This window comes from Kogia breviceps, chromosome 14 (genome assembly GCF_026419965.1).
Source record: "Kogia breviceps isolate mKogBre1 chromosome 14, mKogBre1 haplotype 1, whole genome shotgun sequence".
NCBI classification, from domain to species: domain Eukaryota; kingdom Metazoa; phylum Chordata; class Mammalia; order Artiodactyla; family Physeteridae; genus Kogia; species Kogia breviceps.
Window position 1 is genome coordinate 65,423,937 of NC_081323.1, and position 19,709 is coordinate 65,443,645.

Genomic DNA, 19,709 nt, shown 5'->3' on the forward strand with positions numbered 1-19,709 from the left:
GAAAGACCACATTTTGCTTACCTATTCATCCTAACCCATTTATTTTTAGTCTTACATTTTTAAATGCATGAATTTAAGGCTATGCATTTACTTACATCAAAACTTAAAAGTTTTGATATGTGATACTCTCATGACTATCCAGGTCAAAATATTTAAAAATTTTCATTGTTATCTCCTTTTTCTCTCATGAGCCATTTAGAAGCACTTTATTGATCATAAATTTTTGAAGCCTCTTGCTGCTGGTTGATAAATCATTTTCTTAAAGCCTTTTCATACCTCCACAAGCTGTGTGGATACCAAAAGTTGCCCCAGATGATGTCTTAAGAATCACAACAAACAACAAATGAACAACACATGTCCTATAGAGCTTCTCCCCCAGCCCAGTACAAAACTACATACCTGTGCAGTCAAGAAGGTCAGTACAATAAAGAGGCTAAATCTGGATTCAAGTGCTGACCAGACCACTTGGTAAGTGTGGGAATTTGGGCAAATAACTTAATCTTGCTGCACCTCAGTTTCATCCTCTATAAAACAAAGCTAACAAAGCAGTATCTGTTTCACAGAGTTATTGTGGAGTGTTTAGCACCTAGCCATCATTTAATAAATAGTACTATTTTAAAAATCAGTCTAGCTTCTGATTTTACCTTGTACTTTTAATGCTGCCGTGCTTTGTTGGTTAAGATAAACCTCTGGGTTTCTGGAAAGTAAAGATCCATGTTCCAAATAGCTTTGTTATACTTGTGTCCAAAATAGTTTCATGTCTCTCTGAAGTTCATGCAAACACATACAGAGTGGACATAGGCACCAGCAGACAAGATTGTCCCATTTTATATTCAAATTCAAATTCAAAATACACACAAATGCAAACGACAGAGATTGTCACAAAAATGCACTCAGCCAACCCCAGAACCCACAGATCCAGGTCCACACTCACGCTTTTGTACACTCGCCACAAAGATGGATCCATTGCCCCCAGACAGAGATGCTCTCACAAATCCCACTCAAAACCTAGCAGCACGCTGACGTCACAAGCCCCAGTATGGGCTGCTGCCTTGTTTTCTCTTCCTTTGTGATGGTTCTATTTTAGTTGTTATGTTGTTCTTCGTAGAGTTATCACCTTCCCTCTTTTCTGTCTACCCAGCCCCCAAGCTCCCCGCCCTAAGCCTCCATTGCGCATGCGTCCTCATCTTTTTTTTTTTTTTTTTTCCCCCTCTCTCTCTCCCCCCAACCCCATACCAGTCGGCTGTCCCCGGCCCTGGCAGCGGAAGAGATGGAACAACGTCACGAGCGCCCGGCCCCTTAAGACGCTGCTGGCTGGAGCCGCCTCCCTCCCTGCAACCCGCAGCGGGGATGGAGTAAAGGGAGACCCGTCGACCTGCCCGCGGAGATCAGCGATGGAGTTAAAGCAATCTTTGTCCATCCATCTGGAAGCTGAGAAGCCTTTGAGGCGCTATGGGGCGGTGGAGGAGACGGCGTGGAAAGCGGAGGGACTGGGAAGAAGTGAGTATTCGGGCGGGGGGTGGGACAGTTGGGGATCCGTGCGCTGGAGCGGGTGGTCGCGGGAGCGCGGGGTTGGTAGGGAGCGGACCGAGGGAAGCGCCCCCGCAGCGGGGCTTTCAGCGCTGCGGGGATGCGCTGCGCTGCGCTGCGACGCGCTCTCCCTCGAACAAAAGCCTCCGGGTTGGGCTTCACCGGGAGGCTCGGGAATCTCCAGGCAGCTGAGCCGGGAGCCTGGGGTGGACTCGGGAGTGCCGGATCCAAGCTCGCAGCCGGTCTTGGAAAGTAGGGTCTTTCCCGCAGCCGAGGGAGGAGGGTCTTTTCTCCACCCGGGATGCGCTAGGACGCTGGAGCCTTTGGACCATCCTGGAAAGCGCCCACGTCTCTGGAGAGGGGGGAGTGTCCGCTGGGTTTCTGCTTTTGCTTCTCCCCTGGAGTGAGGTTCAGGGCACACCTGAAATTCCCAGCGTTTCTTCCCCTGCCTTCTCCAGGGTCGTGAGTGTGAGGGACAGGGTTAGGGGAAGGTTAACCCTGTGCACACCCTTCTTTCTCTCTTGACTCAAAGTCTCTGATTTGGGTACAATCCTAGAAGGCAGTTCTGAAATGGACAGACTGTATTTGCTGCTTCTCTCTACAGTATTTTGGAGTCAACAACATTAACAAATAAACTAAGGATTTTTTGTTTTTAATGAATAGGATGCAGTAGTTGAAACTCCTGCTCTCAAAGTATAGAGGCAGCTGCAGGGGTCCCAGGGTCACCAGCCCTCCCTGCAAACCCCGGGCACTTAGCGGTCCCCTGCCCTTGCACTGCTTGCTTTAGCTCTGTACCTCCATCCGGGCTGGGAAGGGCCGTCTCGCCCTTCACAAGGACCCTCAGCTTCCTGCCTTGGCGCTGAGCTATATTGGACCGAAGTATTGTGAATATGCTCTTTTCCTGTCTTCACCTGGTAGAAGATTGTGTGTGTGTGTGTCTGTGTGTGTGCTTTCTCCATACCTGTAATTACAAATTCAGAAGATCTTTTTAGAATGGCTCAACTGTACTCTGGTTTTCATGGGTTCAAGTAGAAATCACTGTCAAATGTCTTAGTTCTGCGCCTGGAAACCAGAGTGTGTCCAGCCTCTCTCCTTTTCTTTTCTTTCTCCTTTTAAAATATGGGTCCTTCCTCCTGTTTCATCCTTTCAAAACCCTTTGGCTTTGGTACTTTAACATTACCCCAGGGCTGAGGGTCTCTGGTCTTCCTACAAGCTCAAAATAATACCCACAATGGCTGCCTTTTGTTGATAGATTGCCATGTATTAGATCTTGCCTGTGCTAAGAACTTTAAATGCATGCTCTCATTCAATCCCTGGAACAGCCTCCTTGAGGGGAATATTATGACTTATGACTCCCCTTACATAGATGGAAAAATTGAGGCTTGCTAGGTGATGTGATTTAAGTGGCAGAGTCAGGATTTGAACTCAGGTTTGTTGGGCCCCTGAGCCCCTCTCTGCTTTTAACCTGAAGGTGTATGGCTTTCACATTTTCAGGAAGCTTTCTAAATCTGTTGAGAGTCGCAGAACACATTCAGTGATTTTAAGTATGTGGCAGCCTGTTGGTCTCTGGAGTTCACGGTGGCCTTAAAAGACTACTGGGTCTGTGCAGAATAGAAGCCCTGGGTTTGAATCCTGGCTCTGCCCCCTTGCTGGCATGTGACTGAATTTATAACTAGTCACATTTTTTTAAGCCTCACTCTGCCTCTGTTCTCTGAAATGGAGATGATAATAATACATACCTTATGGCTTAATTGTGAACATTCAATAAGATGATGTAGGTAGAGTTCAAGGTAAGTGCTGAATATATTGACTGCTTCCATTATTTTATTACTACATCTGTAGAAAGAAGCTGCTTTTATCCTTTGCAAAGAATTACATAAAGCAACACTCTGGACTAAAGCTGCAATGTTGGCCAGGTCCCTAATAATTCTCTTATTTTTTTTATGTTCTCACCATTTTATTAGGAAAAATTTCAAGCATACAGAAAAATTGCAGTGAAAACCTGATTTATAGCATTTTTACTCCTGAAATTTTTGTACTTCTAAGTCTTAGGCTGCAAACTGTTAAAAGCTTGGTGGAAAGGCTTTCTTATCCTCTCTCTTCCAAACCAACAAAGATTCTGACTCTTGCTTCCCATTCAGATGCAAGACCACATCTGCTTTTGGTGTGGATCCCCCAGTTTTTTTTTTTTCATTTTTACCTATTCAAATTCAAAATATTCTTAAAGCACTGATCCAGAGTTTCACTTTTGAATCTAGACTTTTGATCTCTAGACTCTTGTCTGCAGCCTAACTTTTTTAAAAATTTTAATTAAAGTGGCTTTTTATTCTTTTTGGACTCTCTCTCAACTCCCAGGGGATCTGTGGATCCATCCCATAACATCTGGGGCCTCCACTTATTTATTAACGAAGTGTGAAAATTAGTACTATTGATTCTGTGGCATAATAATTGTCAAGCCAATGTCGCTATGCAGGAAATGCTGGAGAAAAAGAGAGGCCCATTAAAAAGAAGACACTCTCTGTTTAACTTTTACACATATTTAAATATTTTATGTTAAACACTGAGTAGGTGTTACTTAAAAAGACTTGAAAAGGGGAAAAAGATTGCAAAACTGGTCATTTTCAGTTAAGGTTGTATTAACCATTCTCTTTAATGTTAGCTAGAGTTTCTAGGTAGAAGATATAAATAGTATAGTAGCTAAGAATGAGAGTTTTGAAATCAGGTGACATGGATCCAAACCAGCTCTAACACTTTGTTGCTTTGTCACCCTGGGAAAATTGCTGAACTGTTCTGTAAGTTAGCTGCCTCATCTATAAAATGGGCATGTGTTGGTTTGAACCCTTGGGATCTTGCCAGCTGAAATCTGAAACTGGCCCCGTACTCAGAGGGCAAGAAGAGGCCAAAGAAAGAGACACACACTCCAGATTGGTAGGTGGCAGGTTTAACAACAAGGGAACTTACATACGAGGTTTGTCTTGGGCACCACAAGATCTCTGCACCGGCCCGCCAGAATCTCAACAGTTTATATAGAGGCCTTCATGGGGTTCAGTGGTGTATCCCATCCTGATGGTCTCAACAACATCCTACTCTCTCAAAGCCGCATCCTTGAACTGGCTCCTAGTGCAAGAAGAATGGGTGGAATATACATTTCAAGGATGGGAGTGGTGAGGAGCCTCTGATTACCCCAGTCCTGCTCAAGAGTCAGCTGGCAGTTCCATCCTCTCAGTGACATCTTCCAACAGGATGGTAAGGACCACTTCAGGCTGTTGGGAGGATTAAATGAGATAATGTATATAATGCATTTAGCACAGTGCTTGACATACAGTAAGCACTCAATCCATGCTGAATGGTTGTCACAATAGGGCAGGGGTCCCCAACCCCTGGCCATGGACCGGTATCAGCCTGTGGCCTGTTAGGAGCCAGGCCATACAGCAGGAGGTGAGCGGCGGGTGAGTGAGTGAAGCTTCATCTGTATTTACAGACTCTTCCTATCATTTCACTACCGCCTGAGCTCCGCCTCCTGTCAGGTCAGCGGCGGCATTAGATTCTCATAGGAGCGCATGGGAGGGATCTAGGTTGCGTGCTCCTTATGAGAATCTAACACCTGATGATCTGAGGTGGAGCTGAGGCTGTGATGCTAGCGCTGGGGAGCAGCTGCAAATACAGATCATCATTAGCAGAGAGGTTTGACTGCACAGAGACCATAATAAATCAATTGCTTGAAGACATATCAAAACCTTATCAGTGAGTGACAAGTGAAAACAAGCTCAGGGCTCCCACTGATTCTGTATTATAGTGAGTTGTATAGTTATTTCATTATATATTACAATGTAATAATAATAGAAATAAAGTGCACAGTAAATGTAATGCCCATGAATCATCTTGAAACCATCCCCCCACCCCCGGTCTGTGGAAAAATTGTCTTCCACGAAACGGGTCTCTGGTGCCAAAAAGGTTGGGGACCACAGCAATAGGACATAAGAGGATGGTGCCCAATAGCATTGGAGGAGATTATTCCAGCCTGCCCGTCAGTTTTTCCTTGTGTGCATTTCTTTATAAATTCCAGGTAATGATTGTGTAGCTACCACCTTCTTCCTTATGGGAAGGTGTAGGAAACGGCTTTTGCACCCTTGGTAACCACCTAGTATTTTCTCCTTTGAGAAAGAGTCTAAGGAATTACTCCCATCCACTTTTATTTTTTTTTAAATAAATGTATTTATTTATTTTTGGCTGCGTTGGGTCTTCGTTGCTGTGCACAGGCTTTCTCTAGTTGCGGTGATCAGGGGGCTACTCTTTGTTGTGGTGCACAGGCTTCTCATTGTGGTGGCTTCTCCTTGCAGAGCACGGGCTCTAGGTGCACAGGCTTCAGTAGTTGTGGCACGTGGGCTTCAGTAGTTATGGCTCGCGGGCTCTAGAGCGCAGGCTCAGTAGTTGCGGTGCACGGGCTCAGTTGCTCCGCATCATGTGGGATCTTCCCGGACCAGGGCTCGAACCCGTGTCCCCTGCATTGGCAGGCGGATTCTTAACCACTGCACCACCAGGAAAGCCCTCCCATCCACTTCTGACAACATTTTTCCACTAGAAGGGAGTAGGTTTTTTGGTTTTTTTTACTCAGTTGGAAAATGCATAGTGACAATTCAGTGTGGTTAGATATATAAAAGTATTGCTTTCAATGAAGTGTAATTAATTAGGGGAGACAAAAAGACAAGGTGCCTTTTGACAAAGCACAGAGCTTTTTAAAAGCACAGTTGTCGGTGGTCGTGGCCATTTCTTGAAAGATTTGAGTGTGCCTTAAAGGATAATCAAGATTTTGGACAGGGGAGGTAGGGGAGGGTGGCACAGCGGGTAGGAGATGCCAGGAGAGATAACAGCATTGGCAAAAGCATAGAGGTGGAAATAAATGTGCTATGAGTAGGAGATTGGAATAAAGTGGAAAGCTCAAACGGTAATCTTTCTATAAGCCCAGGAGAGATGACAATTATTTAAAAATCCAAGGATGTGTGCCGACTGGCAAACAGATCATTAAACTGGCCAATGTTTCAGGTTTAATAAACAGCATGGAGACTGAAAAATATGAATTGCCGGCAATCTACATAATAGATTCTTGGGAAAGAATTTGTGTTACTTTCATCTATTTGATTAAATATGCTAATTTTATTATTTCAATTTTATTTTGTTTTATTTATTTATTTCTCTTTTCTTATTACAGAAGTAGAATGTGCACTTTAAAAAGAATTCAAATTCATCTGAAATATAAAAGTAAAAAGTGAAAAATAATCTGCTCCCCCTTCTGCATTTATTCATTCAATAAATAGGTATTAACTGTTTTATAAGTGCCAGGCAGTGTTCTAGGGGCTCAGACACAGTGTGGAGCAAGACAGGCAAGGTTCCTGCCTGCATGGAGCTTCTATTCAAGGGGAAAGCAGGAAATGGGCTGGGAGTGAAGGTGACAGACAATACATAAGCAAATAAATAATGTCGTTCAGATGATGATGTGTTACATGGGAATTAATAGGGGAGGGATATTTCCCGTCCAGTGGTCAGGAAATGCTTTCCTAAGGAGGTGACATTTTGCCATGTAAATGTCAAGGATCCAAGAAGCAAATGCAAAGGCCCTTGGTATGTTAGAGGAAGAGACAGAAGGCCGGGGTGGCTGGAACCAGGAGGGTCAGGGTAGAGAGAGGAGATAAATTAGCGAGGAGCCAGACTGGGTAGGACCTTGTAGGTTGTGGTTAAAAAAAAGAAAGTACAGATTTTACTCTTGTTGTAGGAGAAGCTGCTGCTGATTGTCCAGCTTAACTAACATGAGCTGGGTTTGTTTTTAAAAGGTCACATCGGCTACTAGATGGAGAATCAGACCATGGGGCAAGTGGTGATCGATGTAATCACTGTTCGCTGTAGTCCCAGGGTCCTTCCTAATCAATCCCATTTTGGATAAGTGGTAGGAATTTCCTTAGTGTGAAAGGAGTGACAAGGGTAAAGGCAACATGGACCACCTTTTGGGAGACTGAGCATCGGGTTAAGGTTTAGGAGGTGTGCTAGCCTCTGCAGTCTCCCTGGAGAGGCAACTGACTATGTAACTTTATTGCAGGAACCATAATGGCAGGAAGGCAAAGATGATGAATATGATATTATCTTGTATGTACTTTGAACAAAACGAATTATTTACATAGCTCTGTTTATTCGGTATTTTAAGTTTCATTTTTGCAAGCGTTTCCTTCTCATATGTCCATTGAAGGAAAAATCAATTATGCCTATTCTTGGTCTCTGATTAATTATTAAACACTTATTAATAATAATAGTAGTTAGTGAGCCTTAGCTATGAACTCGAGCTCATTAAATTCTAACAACTCTCTTTGGTCAGCAGATAATTATTCCCCTTTCATAGATGGGGAATCTGAGGCTTAAGGAGGTTAAGAAAGCTAAAGGCCATGAAGCTAGTGAATGGTAGAGCTGGAGCCTGATTCTAGCTCTCTTTGACTAAGTATGCCCAGTCGGTGTCTGTTATTCGTGGCACCGCGCTAGATGTTGCAGAGATTAGAGATGAAACAAGACACAGCCCCTACTCTGAAGAAGCTTACAGATTTGGGGAAGGGGAGCACAGATGTGAAGAACATCATGATTTATATTATAAACCGGTATAAACAGTATGAAATAGACGTTAAATGAAGGTACAAGTGGGAAACGGGCAGAAGAAGAGATTGGCTCTTCCTGGGGGCTCCAGCATGACAGTAGGAGGAGTGTTTGCACTGGACCTGAAGGCTGAGCAGGGTTTCAGTGGGTGAAGAGAGGGGAGAAGGGCATTTCAGGTGAGCTGCCAGCCTCAGGCAAGGAGGTGGAGATCCCAAAGACCATGCACCACTTTTTTTTTTTTTTTTTTTTTCTGTTTCTTTCCCCTTGGAAAGAAACCTTGGGGTCTGTTTCACTCATGTGAATCACCTGTTACCTGGATGATCCTGAGGGCTGGAGATAAGCACAGGTGGACGCTCTTTTAGTGTAGCTCTTCAGAACATCCTCACAAAACTCCCCCAAAGATGCTTACCATACAATCCACTCATTCCCTAACTATTCACTTACCCAATGGGCTTGAGCCCCTGCTATGTGTTAGCTAATGAAGAAGACCCAGACTTCACCGTTAAGGAGTTCTCTGGCTGGCTGTGTTCCTATCCTCCCTCTGCTGCTTCCCAACACTGTGATGTTGGGCAAGTTGCCTAACTTCCATGGACCCCACTGTCTTCATCTGTGAAATGGGAATGTACTTAATACCATGGAACTGTACACTTAGAAATGGTTAAGATGGGAATTCCCTGGCGGTCCAGTGGTTAGGACTCAGTGCTCTCATTGCCAGGTGCCCAGGTTCTATCCCTGTTCGGGGAACTGAGATCCCACAAGCTGTGTGGTGCACCCAAAAATATAAAATAAAAAATAAATAAATACAGGTATAATTTATATAATATAATAACAAATATATTGTATGGCGAGCTGCGTCTGACCAGCAGAATAACAGTCGCCACACGCTAGATTCTTCTCGTATCACACTTTATTGGAGTACAGCTTGGTTAAGGAAAGATGGAAGGAAGACCCCGCAGCCGTAACGGCAGCTGCCTATATAAGATTCGGGATACTGTGCAAGTCTCTGATTGGTTCATATCGAAGGCATAATTACACGTCGCCTTCGGACTGGTTACTGCTCTAAAACCTTGTTAGCATATCTCAACGCATGCGCACTGGCTACAGGATGGATGACTCAGCTTTTTCTACCCTGCTTTGCGGCAACGCTTTGCCGCGCCCCACAATATTGTAGGTCCAAGTGGTCACACCGAAGGATGGTTCTCGGGTCTGGAAGGGAAAAGGACTCTTGAAGTAGGCTGAAAAGGTGAACAATATTTCATCACTGACTGAGGAGAACAGCATTCCAGGCAGAGGGGATGGCACATGTGCGCATTTTACCCGGGCACTACAGCTGGATCAGTCATGCTTGCTACGCTCTTAAAGAGTGAGGGAGACAAGACAGGCAGGAGGTGAGTGCATTTTGGAGTCCAGATAAGTTCATAGGAGGCTAGACAGGAGAAGGCTCAGCTCCACATTTCCTGCAGGGTCCACGTGGGGTGACCAAGGACCAGACTGCTAGAATAAAGTTCGGGGATTTTTGTTTGTTTGAATGAATCAGAGTCTGACTTACTGATAATTATTTTTTAGTTAAAATGCCTTGACATTAAAGGAGCAAAACTAGTGATTCTAAGAGAAGTAGAAGAGAATGATGGTAAGAAATATCATATACTGAACACTTACTATGTGCCTACTCCAAGCACGTGTTTACATGCATGCTCTAATTTACTCCTTCCAACACACCCTATGATGTGAGGTACAATGGAGCCATTTATTGCTCTATTTTACAGATGAGGAAACTGAGGCTCAAAGAGATTAAGCAACTTGCCCGATGCCAGTCTGCTAGTAAGTGGCAGAGCTGGAACTTGAACCCAGCATGGGTGACTTCATCCTACTGCCTTTCTTATTTCCTGGGATTAGTAAAACCGCTCTTAATACAGATACAGATAAGGTCAGTTAGACACTTCTCTGGGTTTCTTAGTACTGATTCTGTTCTCTGGCTCATTAATTTCCTTTTCCATTACAAATGCATCCCTTGTAAACTTGAGGACTGTGTCTCACTGCTTCAGAGTGCCTTTGGGGTAAAACTGCGGTGAGAGCTTAAAGACATTTACAGAAATGCAGCAGAAGAATTTTCATGTTTTGAAGACTTGTAGCTTCCCAGAGAGAGGTCTTCCTGGGGGCGACCAAGAAAGATTTCATGGACAGTCTAGTGTTTGAGAGTGGGAATTCTGCCTGCATTTGAATCATGACTTTAACACTTATTAGCTCTGTGACCTTGGGCTAGTTACTTAACCTCTCTGAATTTCGTCTTCTCAGCTATACATAGCTTTTTTTTGGGGTGGGGGGGCGCACTGTGCGGCATGCGGGATCTTAGTTCCCCAACCAGGGATTGAACCTGCATTGGGAGTGTAGAGTCTTAACCACTGGACCGCCAGGGAAGTCCCTCGTCTTCTCATCTGTAAAATGGAGATAGTAAGAAGACCTGCCTCATAGGGTAATGAGGAAGATTCAATGAGATAATGTGGAAAGCCCTTGCAGAGAATGTGGAAAGCCACCGTCTCCCTAAATGATGGTGATGGTGTTGATGCTGCTGCTGCTGACAGAACAGGACATAAAGTGGACCTTAACTGGGTAGTATTTAAACAATTGGAAAGAAGGAAAAGAGGAAAGTTAAAGTGGGTGGTCTGGCCTCAAGAAAAGAGTCGAGGTGATGATGTGTAAGGAGATTGTTGGAGGCATGCATGAACTTGGCTGCACTGGTGGAGTGGGGAAGTCCAAGGTTGATTGATCAGGGCCCCTAGACTGGAGCAGATTAAAATGACAGGCTGCATGGAGCCACTGCAGGACAAGGGGCAGAGGTAAAGAAAGTAGCATCTTAGGAAGACTTGTCTGGCAGTGGTTGCAGACGGGATGGAAAGGCAGGGACTCTGGGGCGGTGGAAGGCCAACCAGGTGTGTTTTGGAATCATCTGATCGTGAGTTCACAGGGTCTGGAGTCTAAAGAAGTGGCCGTGGGTTGGGAGGAAGGGGCTAACCAGACAGACATCTGGAAGGGAAAAAACATTGGTGGTTGATTACGGAGAGGAAAGAAAGAGGGTCTTCTAAGCATAAGGCAATGTGACGGGTGGGAAATAACTGTTGTTAGCCTGAGGTCTTAGGAATTTATACATCAGCACCAGTGCTGCTTATTCTCACTTTCAGTAGGGTTTAAAGAGGTGCATGGGGGCTTCCCTGGTGGCGCAGTGGTTGAGAGCCCACCTGCTGATGCAGGGGACACGGGTTCGTGCCCCGGTCCAGGAAGATCCCACATGCCGCGGAGCGACTGGGCCTGTGAGCCACAGCCGCTGAGCCTGCGCGTCCGGAGCCTGTGCTGCGCAATGTGAGAGGCCACAACAGTGAGAGACCCGCGTACCAAAAAAAAAAAAAAAGAGGTGCATAGATTATGGGTGTCGGGAGAAGTAATAATAATGGCCTCTTACCTTTATAGCACTTTCCAATTTATACTTTTCCTGTGTTTTCTAATTTACTCTTTACAAAATAGGGCAAAGGGCAGAAGTCGTCGTGGCCCTTTGTAAGTGGGGACACAGGTTAAGGACTCACCCCAGGGAAGGGGTGCAGTCTATGTGCAAACACTAGACTAGTGTTTCCAGGGACATATTTATTTGGATAAATCACGAACAACTGCATTACGAGATGGTGACAAGTATGTCTAGATTTCATAAAATGCAAATTGGAAAATAACTACAATGCATGACACTAATTATTCAGTTCATTTAAAATTCCCCAACAGATAAGTCATTCATGTATTTGTCTATTCATCCATTCATTTCCTCATCCATTGAATACATATTTAACGATAGCCTCTTATATGCCAGATATTGTGCTAAGCTCTTGAGAGTACAGTAGCTCTTTGAGTAGGACATCTATAGTCCCTCCCCTTCAGGTGACTTAAGGTCTTTTGGAAAAAATAGAACTACCATATGATCCAGCAATCTCACTTCTGGGAATATATCTGAAGGAAATGGAAACAGGATATCAAAGAGCCCTCTACACCACCATGCTCACTGCAGCATTATTCACAATAGCCAAGACATGGAAACAACCTAAGTGTCCATCAACTGATGAATGGATAAAAAAGATGTGTTGTATGTATACAATGGAATATTATTCAGCCATGAGAAAGAAGGAAATCCTGCCATTTGTGACAAAATGGATGGAACTTGAAGGCATTTTGCTAAGTGACATAAGTTAGAGAGAGAAAGACAAATAGTGCATGATATCACATATGTGGAATCTAAAAAAAAAAAATCAGTCTCATAGAAACAGAGTAAAAAAGTGGTTGCCAGGGGCTGGGGGAGGGCGGAAATGGGAAAAGGGTACCTACCAGCTTTCAAGTATAAGGTGAAGGAGGTCTGATAAGAACTTGCTGTATAGCACAGGGAACTCTACTCAATACTCTGTAATGGCCTATATGGGAAAAGAATCTTAAAAAAAAAAAAAAGAGTAGATATATGTTTAACTGATTCACTTTTCTGTACTCCTGAAACGAACACAACATTGTAAATCAACTATACTCCAATAAAAATTTTTTTAAAAAGATGAAGGAGGTTTGAGGTTCTAGTATAAAACATGACTATAGTTGATAATATTGAATTATATCATTGAAATTTGCTAAGAGAGTAGAACTTAAATGTCCTCACCAAAAAAATAAACAAATACATAAACATGTGTGGTGATAGATGTTTTAACTAACTACACAGTGAGAATCTTTTCACAATGTTTATTTATCTATATCAAATAACCACAATGTACACTTTAAATATCTTACATTTTTGTCAATTATACCTTAGTAAGGTTGAGAAAACTTCTTTGGGAACAGTCCCTGTTTCCAATGATGCAAAACCAAAGGACCAAGAGATGTTGCTGTGTCTCCCAGTCCTTCAGAAACAGAATTCAGTCACCTTGCTGACCCGATGCCCTCATAGCTAAATGTTTTCAAGAGATTAATTCAGTTGTTTGGCCACAGGTGTGCTTTTGCAGGCCCTTGAGAAGGTGAGTCCTAATAGGGTCAAACCAAGTTTTCTGGGCTAACCTGGAGTGCAATTACTTGATTCTGTCTTCCTGCAAATGCCATGACCACAGAAACTCTGCGTGTCACATTCACTGCTGAATGCTCGGTGTCTATCACATCACCCAGCACTCAGAAGCTTCACATTAAAAAAAATCACCAGTTGCCAAATTGGGCAACTGTTAATCCACAAAGACTGAGATGCAAATGATTTAACTGTGTTTTGCAAACCTTCAAAATCATCAAACTAAAAAGAAATAAAGTTAGCTGGAGTCTTGGTCAAAATCACCTGCCCATCTCCTGGTTTAGAAAGTTTGTTCCTGCTCCTGTGGGTAGATGAGACTTCTTGCTTTCCTGCTTTGAGGGAAGGATTCAAGATTTTCAGATCAGATACAAAACAACAGGAATAGATACTATTATTGTGAACTGGCGGTGCACCATGAATGCTATGATGGGTGTAGGCTGGGCGAGGTGCTTGACGTATATACCATATCTCCTTGATTCTTAGATGTCAGCAAATGTGGGATGCACCATTCATAGTCAATCACATCTTTTTGGAAGAACAAGAACAAAAAACAGCATGGCAGCATTAAATGTACTGGTCCATTAAAAGTCCTTTTAATTTCATGCAGAGAGCAGAGTCATGTTAGACACTGCTGGTGAAATTGTTGAGTGTTCCAGCCTTTGGGGAAAGCAGTCAGATAACATCTATTAAAGTTTAAAATACTCATATGCTTTGACCCAGCAGTCTGACTCTGGGACTCTACCCAACAGAAATAGAAGCACCAGTATACAAGCGAGTATGTGCAAAAAACAGAAACACTGAACACAGTGAAGGCCCAAGAGTAGAAGAATGGTTGAATAAATTATTGTTCATCCACTGTGAAATGTAGGGAGCTGTTACAAAGGAATAAATTAGAGTAGTAATAGTTGTCTTAGAGGTATTATTGAGGGAGAAAAATGAGATCAAGGAAAATGTATATAAAAGGATTTCATTTTTATAAAACAAAATATCTCTTTCTATATATTGCACATATAATATATATGCATCCTTGGATATGTGTGCGTGTTTGTATGTGTGTGATTTTATTAGTATGGAGGAAAACATGGAAAATGCATAACAAGTTGTTGCTATGGGCTACCTGGGGGAAGGTGGGGAGTGAAGGGGGGAGATGGGGCTGATGTGAGGGCCAGAGTGAGGTGGGGGCAATGGAGAGTCAAGCAAAAAAGAAAATTAAAAGGAAAACTTCACTAAAAAAAATCTACTTAATAATATTATCACATGTATACATTTATGTTAAATTATGCATTTGTGGAATGGGGAAGGGGCATCCTAATTTCAGAAATGCTAAAATGTGGGAGAAAAAAGTGGTCTCAAAATTGAGGAAATACAGTTTTATCTGATTTACTCCTCTCTACCACCCTATAAGATAAAGCATTGTGTGTGTGTGTTTGTGCGTGTGTGCGTGTGTGTGTGTATTAATATATATATGGAAATCCAGGAACAGAGAGATGAAAATCTTGCCCCATTAATCAATGGAGAAAGGATTTGAATCTAGGACCATCAAAAAGTCCATAACTTCCCCTTTAGTTACTTGTAAACTTCCAACTATATTAAATTCCATTGGCTTTCCATATTTTTAAAGGGAAAGGCACCTGAAATAGTGTGTGGAAACCAATTTTAAAGATTCTGGGTTGTCACCATGCTGACCCCTCCCACTTAGACCTTCTCCCATTGCAGTTCCCACATGCCAGATTTCTTTTTTTTTTTAATTAATAATTTTATTTTTGGCTGCATTAGGTCTTCGTTGTTGTGCATGGGCTTTCTCTAGTTGCAGCAGTGGGGCTACTCTTCATTGCCGTGCATGGGCTTCTCATTATGGTGGTTTCTCTTGTTGCGGAGCACGGGCTCTAGGCATGCAGGCTTCAGTAGTTGTGGCACTCAGGCTCAGTAGTTGTGGCTCATGGGCTCTAGAGTTCAGGTTCAGTAGTTGTGACACAAGGGCTTAGTTTCTCCGTGGCATGTGAGATCTTCCCGGACCAGGGCTCAAACCCATGTCCCTTGCATTGGCAGGTGGATTCTTAACCACTGCACCACCAGGGAAGTCCGTCCACGTGCCAGCTTTCTCCTGGTGATCCCAGGGCAGAAAAAAGAAACAACTCTCTCCATAATCCTGGTCCCAGAGATAAATTTGGAAAATAGACAATAATGAGCAGAAGAAGGGATAAACCAGTCTTTCCTTACTTCGTGTTTTTCTTCCTGTGTTTATACCCCTTTGTCTTGGTCCATTCGGGCTGCTGTGACAGAAGACCATAGACTGGGGGGCTTTCAAACAACAGCAATTTCACTCTCACAGTTCTGGAGGCTGAGAAGTCCAAGATTAAGACACTGGCAGATCCAGTGCCTGGTAGGGACTTCCTGGTTCATAGATGACTGTCTTTTAGCTGTGTTCTCATGTGGAGGAAGGGAGTGGGGGGACTCTCTGGGGTCTCTGTTATAAGGGCACTAATTCCACTCATGAGGGCTCCACCCTCATGACCTAATCACCTCCCAAAGGCCCCACCTCCTAATACCATCACATGGGGGATTAGATTTTAATATATGAATTGGGGCGGGACATAAACATTCAGTCTATAGCGCCCTCCTCAGTCCAGGAAGGAATGAAGACAGCTGAAAGCTGGAAATTTGTCCAGGCCCTACTCCAGGGATGAAATGCAGGTGGCTCTTAAAAGTGGCTATCATTGTGACAAGGAACAAAAGTGCTTAAATTATTTCCATTTTGGTTCCATTTGGTTCTTTCACACCCAGCACTCCTGGTGAGACCATTTCACCCACTCCGTGTTTGCGGTGCACTGTTAGTGCTGGAGACCTGCCGTCCACCGCTGCACAATCCATCCACCTTCATCCTGTTTAAATAGATGTAGGGAAGGTGTCCCCAGATCACATCTAAAACAAGTGCAAATGACATCCAGAAGAGCAGCCCAGCAGGGGTGCAGGCGGCCGGGCTGGGATCCAGGAGCTAAGAGGTCTGCTTTTGTAAGGATCAGCTCTGCCTTGTAGCAGGGCTTTCTTTCTCAAATGCTTATCCAAAGCCAGGACTAGGTTGGCTTTATATGTCTTTCTTCTCTACTGAGATCAAGATTTTATTTATTAAGGTCAATTTCACATACCATAAAATTAACCCTTAACCATTTTAAAGTGTACAATTCAGTGGCACTTAGTACTTTCACAGTGTTGTGCAACCATCACCTCTATCTAGTTTCAAAACATTTCTTTGCCCCAAAAGGAGACCCTGTATCATTAAACAGTCCCTCTCCCTGTACCCCTTCCCCTACTGCTTTCTGTCTCTTTGGATTTACCTATTCTGTATGTTTCATATACATGGAATCATACAATTTGTGACCTTTTGTGCTGGGCTTCTTTCACTTAGTATCATGTTTTCAAGGTTCATCCATGGTGTAGCAGGTATCAGTGCTTCATTCCTTTTTATGAATAATATTTCATTTATGAATACACCACATTTTGTTTATTCATTCGTCAGTTGATGGCTACCTTTTGGCTACTGGAAATAATGCTGCTATAATCATTTGTGAACGAGTGTTTGAACACCTGTTTTAAATTCTTTGGGGGTGTATACCTAGGAGTGGAGTTGCTGGGCCATTGGTAATTTTATATTTGACTTTTTGAAGAAGATACAGAGATTTTTTTTTTTTTTTTTTTTTTTTTTTGCGGTACGCGGGCCTCTCACCGCTGTGGCCTCTCCTGTTGCGGAGCACAGGCTCCAGACGCGCAGGCTCAGCGGCCATGGCTCACAGGCCCAGCTGCTCCGCGGCATGTGGGATCTTCCCGGACCGGGACACGAACCTGTGTCCCCTGCATCGGCAGGCAGATTCTCAACCACTGCGCCACCAGGGAAGCCCGATACAGAGATTTTTGATTTCCACATTCTTTGGCAATTTCACCCTCCTCTGGCCCTTTTCTGTACCCTGCCTTCCCTTGAAGTTTATAATTTTAAGTAGATAAGACAGTCAATTTGGGAAAGTGACATCTTATGGTAATTAAATACATGAATTCTTAACCAGGGCTCAGGCTGTTTAGGTTCATAGCTCATCTCTCCCATTTACTAACTGGTTGATCTTAGGCTAGTTATTATAACCTCTCTGAGCCTTCATTTACTCTTCTGTAGGGATAATAATAATTCCAACATCACAGGGGGGATGTTGAGAAGTAAGAGTGATAAGGTATGTATAATGCTTAGCACAGGGCCTAGCATATAGTAAAAACCTAAAAATATATTAGAAGTGACAATTACTATAAATAGCTATATGAGTTTGTTCAGGCTGCCATAACAAAATACCACAGACTGGTGGTTTAAACAACAGAAATGTGTTTCTCAAAGTTCTGGAGGTAGGGATCAAGATCAAGGTACTGAAAAGGCAAGTTTCATTCTGAGGCCTCTTGTCTCATAGGAGGCTACCTTCTCAATGTGTGTTCACATGGCCTTTTCTTTTTGCAAGTGCATGGGGACAGAGAGAGGGAGAGAGTGAGAATTATGTCTTTTTTTAATATAAGTTTATTTTATTTTATAAATTTATTTATTTATTTTTGGCTGTGTTGGGTCTTCATTGCTGCGCTCACGCCCTCTCTACCTGCGGCAAGTGGAGGCCACCCCCCGCCGCAGTGCACGGGCCTCTCACTGCAGTGGCCTCTCCCACTGCAGAGCACGGGCTCCAGGCGTGCAGGCCTCAACAGTTGTGGCAGGCGGGCTCAGCAGTTGTGGCTCGTAGGCTCTAGAGCGCAGGCTAGTTGTGATGCACGGGCTTAGTTGCTCCGTGGCATGTGAGATCTTCCCCGACCAGGGCTTGGACCTGTGTCCCCTGCACTGGCAGGTGGACTCTTAACCACTGCACCACCAGGGAAGTCCCTATGTCTTTTTTTGATGGCCACTAATTCTATCTGATCAGGGCCCTGTCCTGATGACCTCATTTAACCTCAATTACCTCCTTATACACCCTATGTCCAAATATAGTCAAATTAGAGGTTAGGGCTTCAACATGGATTTTGGGGGATGCAATAGTAACAGATTTCTTATTTGGGACTAGAAATTATGTTTTAGCATCATGATGTCTTGGGGCTAGAAGGAAATTTGGAATCCATTTGTCCAGGATTTCTCAATTGTGGTACTACTTTTTAAAAAAATTATTGAAGTGTAATTGACTTACAGTATTATATTAGTTTAGGGTGTACAACATAGTGATTCGATATTGTTATACATATGAAATGATCACCATGACAAGTCTAGTTACCCCGTCACCATACAAAGTTACTACAACATTATTGACTATAATACCTATGTTGTACATTACATCTGCTTGATTTATTTATTTTTAATTGGAAGTTTGTACCTCTTAATCCCCTTCACCTATTTTGCCTATTCCCCTAACCCTGTCTGGTAACCACCAGTTTGTTCTCTGTATCTGCGACTGTTTCTGTTTTGTTATGTTTGTTCTGTTGTTTAAATTCCACATATAACTGAAATCATGTGGTATTTGTCTTTTCCCTGTCTGACTTATTTCACTTAGCATAATACCCTCTAGGTCCATCCATGTTGTTGCAAATGGCAAGATCTCACTCTTCTTTATGGTTGAATAATGTCCCATTGAATAGATATACTACATCTTCTTTATCCTTTCACCTATTGATGGGTACTTCTGTTGCTTACATCTGGGCTATTGTGAGTAATGCTGCTGTGAACATAAGGATGCATATATATATATATATTTTTTTTTTTTTTTGCGGTACGCGGGCCTCTCCCTGTTGTGGCCTTTCCTGTTGTGGAGCCCAGGCTCTGGACGCGCAGGCTCAGCGGCCATGGCTCACGGGCCCAGCCACTCCGCAGCATGTGGGATCTTCCTGTACCGGGGCACGAACCCGTGTCTCCTGCATCGGCAGGCGGACTCTCAACCACTGCGCCACCAGGGAAGCCCCATATATCTTTTTAAACTAGTGTTTTCATTTTCTTTGGATAAATCTTCAGAGGTAGAATTCCTAGATTCTATTTTTAATTTATTGAGGAACTTCCATTCTGTTTTCATAATGGCTTCACCAACTTACATTCCCACCAACAGTGCACTAGGGTTCCCTTTTCTCCACACTCTCTCCAACACTAAGTATTATTCATCTTTTCAACAATAGCTGTCCCGACAGGTGTGAGAGAACCTCAGCGCCGACACTGACGTTTGGGGTAGTAATTCCGTGTTGAGGGGACTTTCCTGTGCATTGTAGGATGTTTAGCAGCATTCTGGCCTCTACCCACTAGACATCAATGGCACGTCCCCCACCCATCCCCAGCTGTGACAACAAAAGTGTCTCCAGACATTGCCAAATGTCCCCTAGAGGGGCAAAATGGTCCCCAGTTGAGAATCACTGATCAGGTCTAATTAATTTTGATGAAGATGGTCTAGTTTCACAATGCAGAAGAGTCTAAAGACTTTTCCTC

The 19,709-nt window shown here is 43.4% G+C and overlaps 1 protein-coding gene across 2 annotated transcripts in view; it reads left to right on the forward strand.

Annotated features, from left to right (window-relative positions):
* Positions 1-895: 895 nt before the first annotated feature.
* Positions 896-19,709, forward strand: part of BMERB1 (bMERB domain containing 1) — a 107,987-nt gene continuing 89,173 nt past the window's right edge. The window contains exons 1-2 of one of the 2 annotated variants that reach the window (XM_067013455.1): positions 896-1,037; positions 1,240-1,500. In XM_067013455.1, coding sequence (XP_066869556.1) covers positions 1,395-1,500 — 106 coding nt within the window. In that variant the 5' untranslated portion in view covers positions 896-1,037; positions 1,240-1,394. Of the gene's footprint in view, positions 1,038-1,201; positions 1,501-19,709 lie in introns of those variants that run through there. The other variant, XM_059038311.2, reaches the window with a different exon arrangement.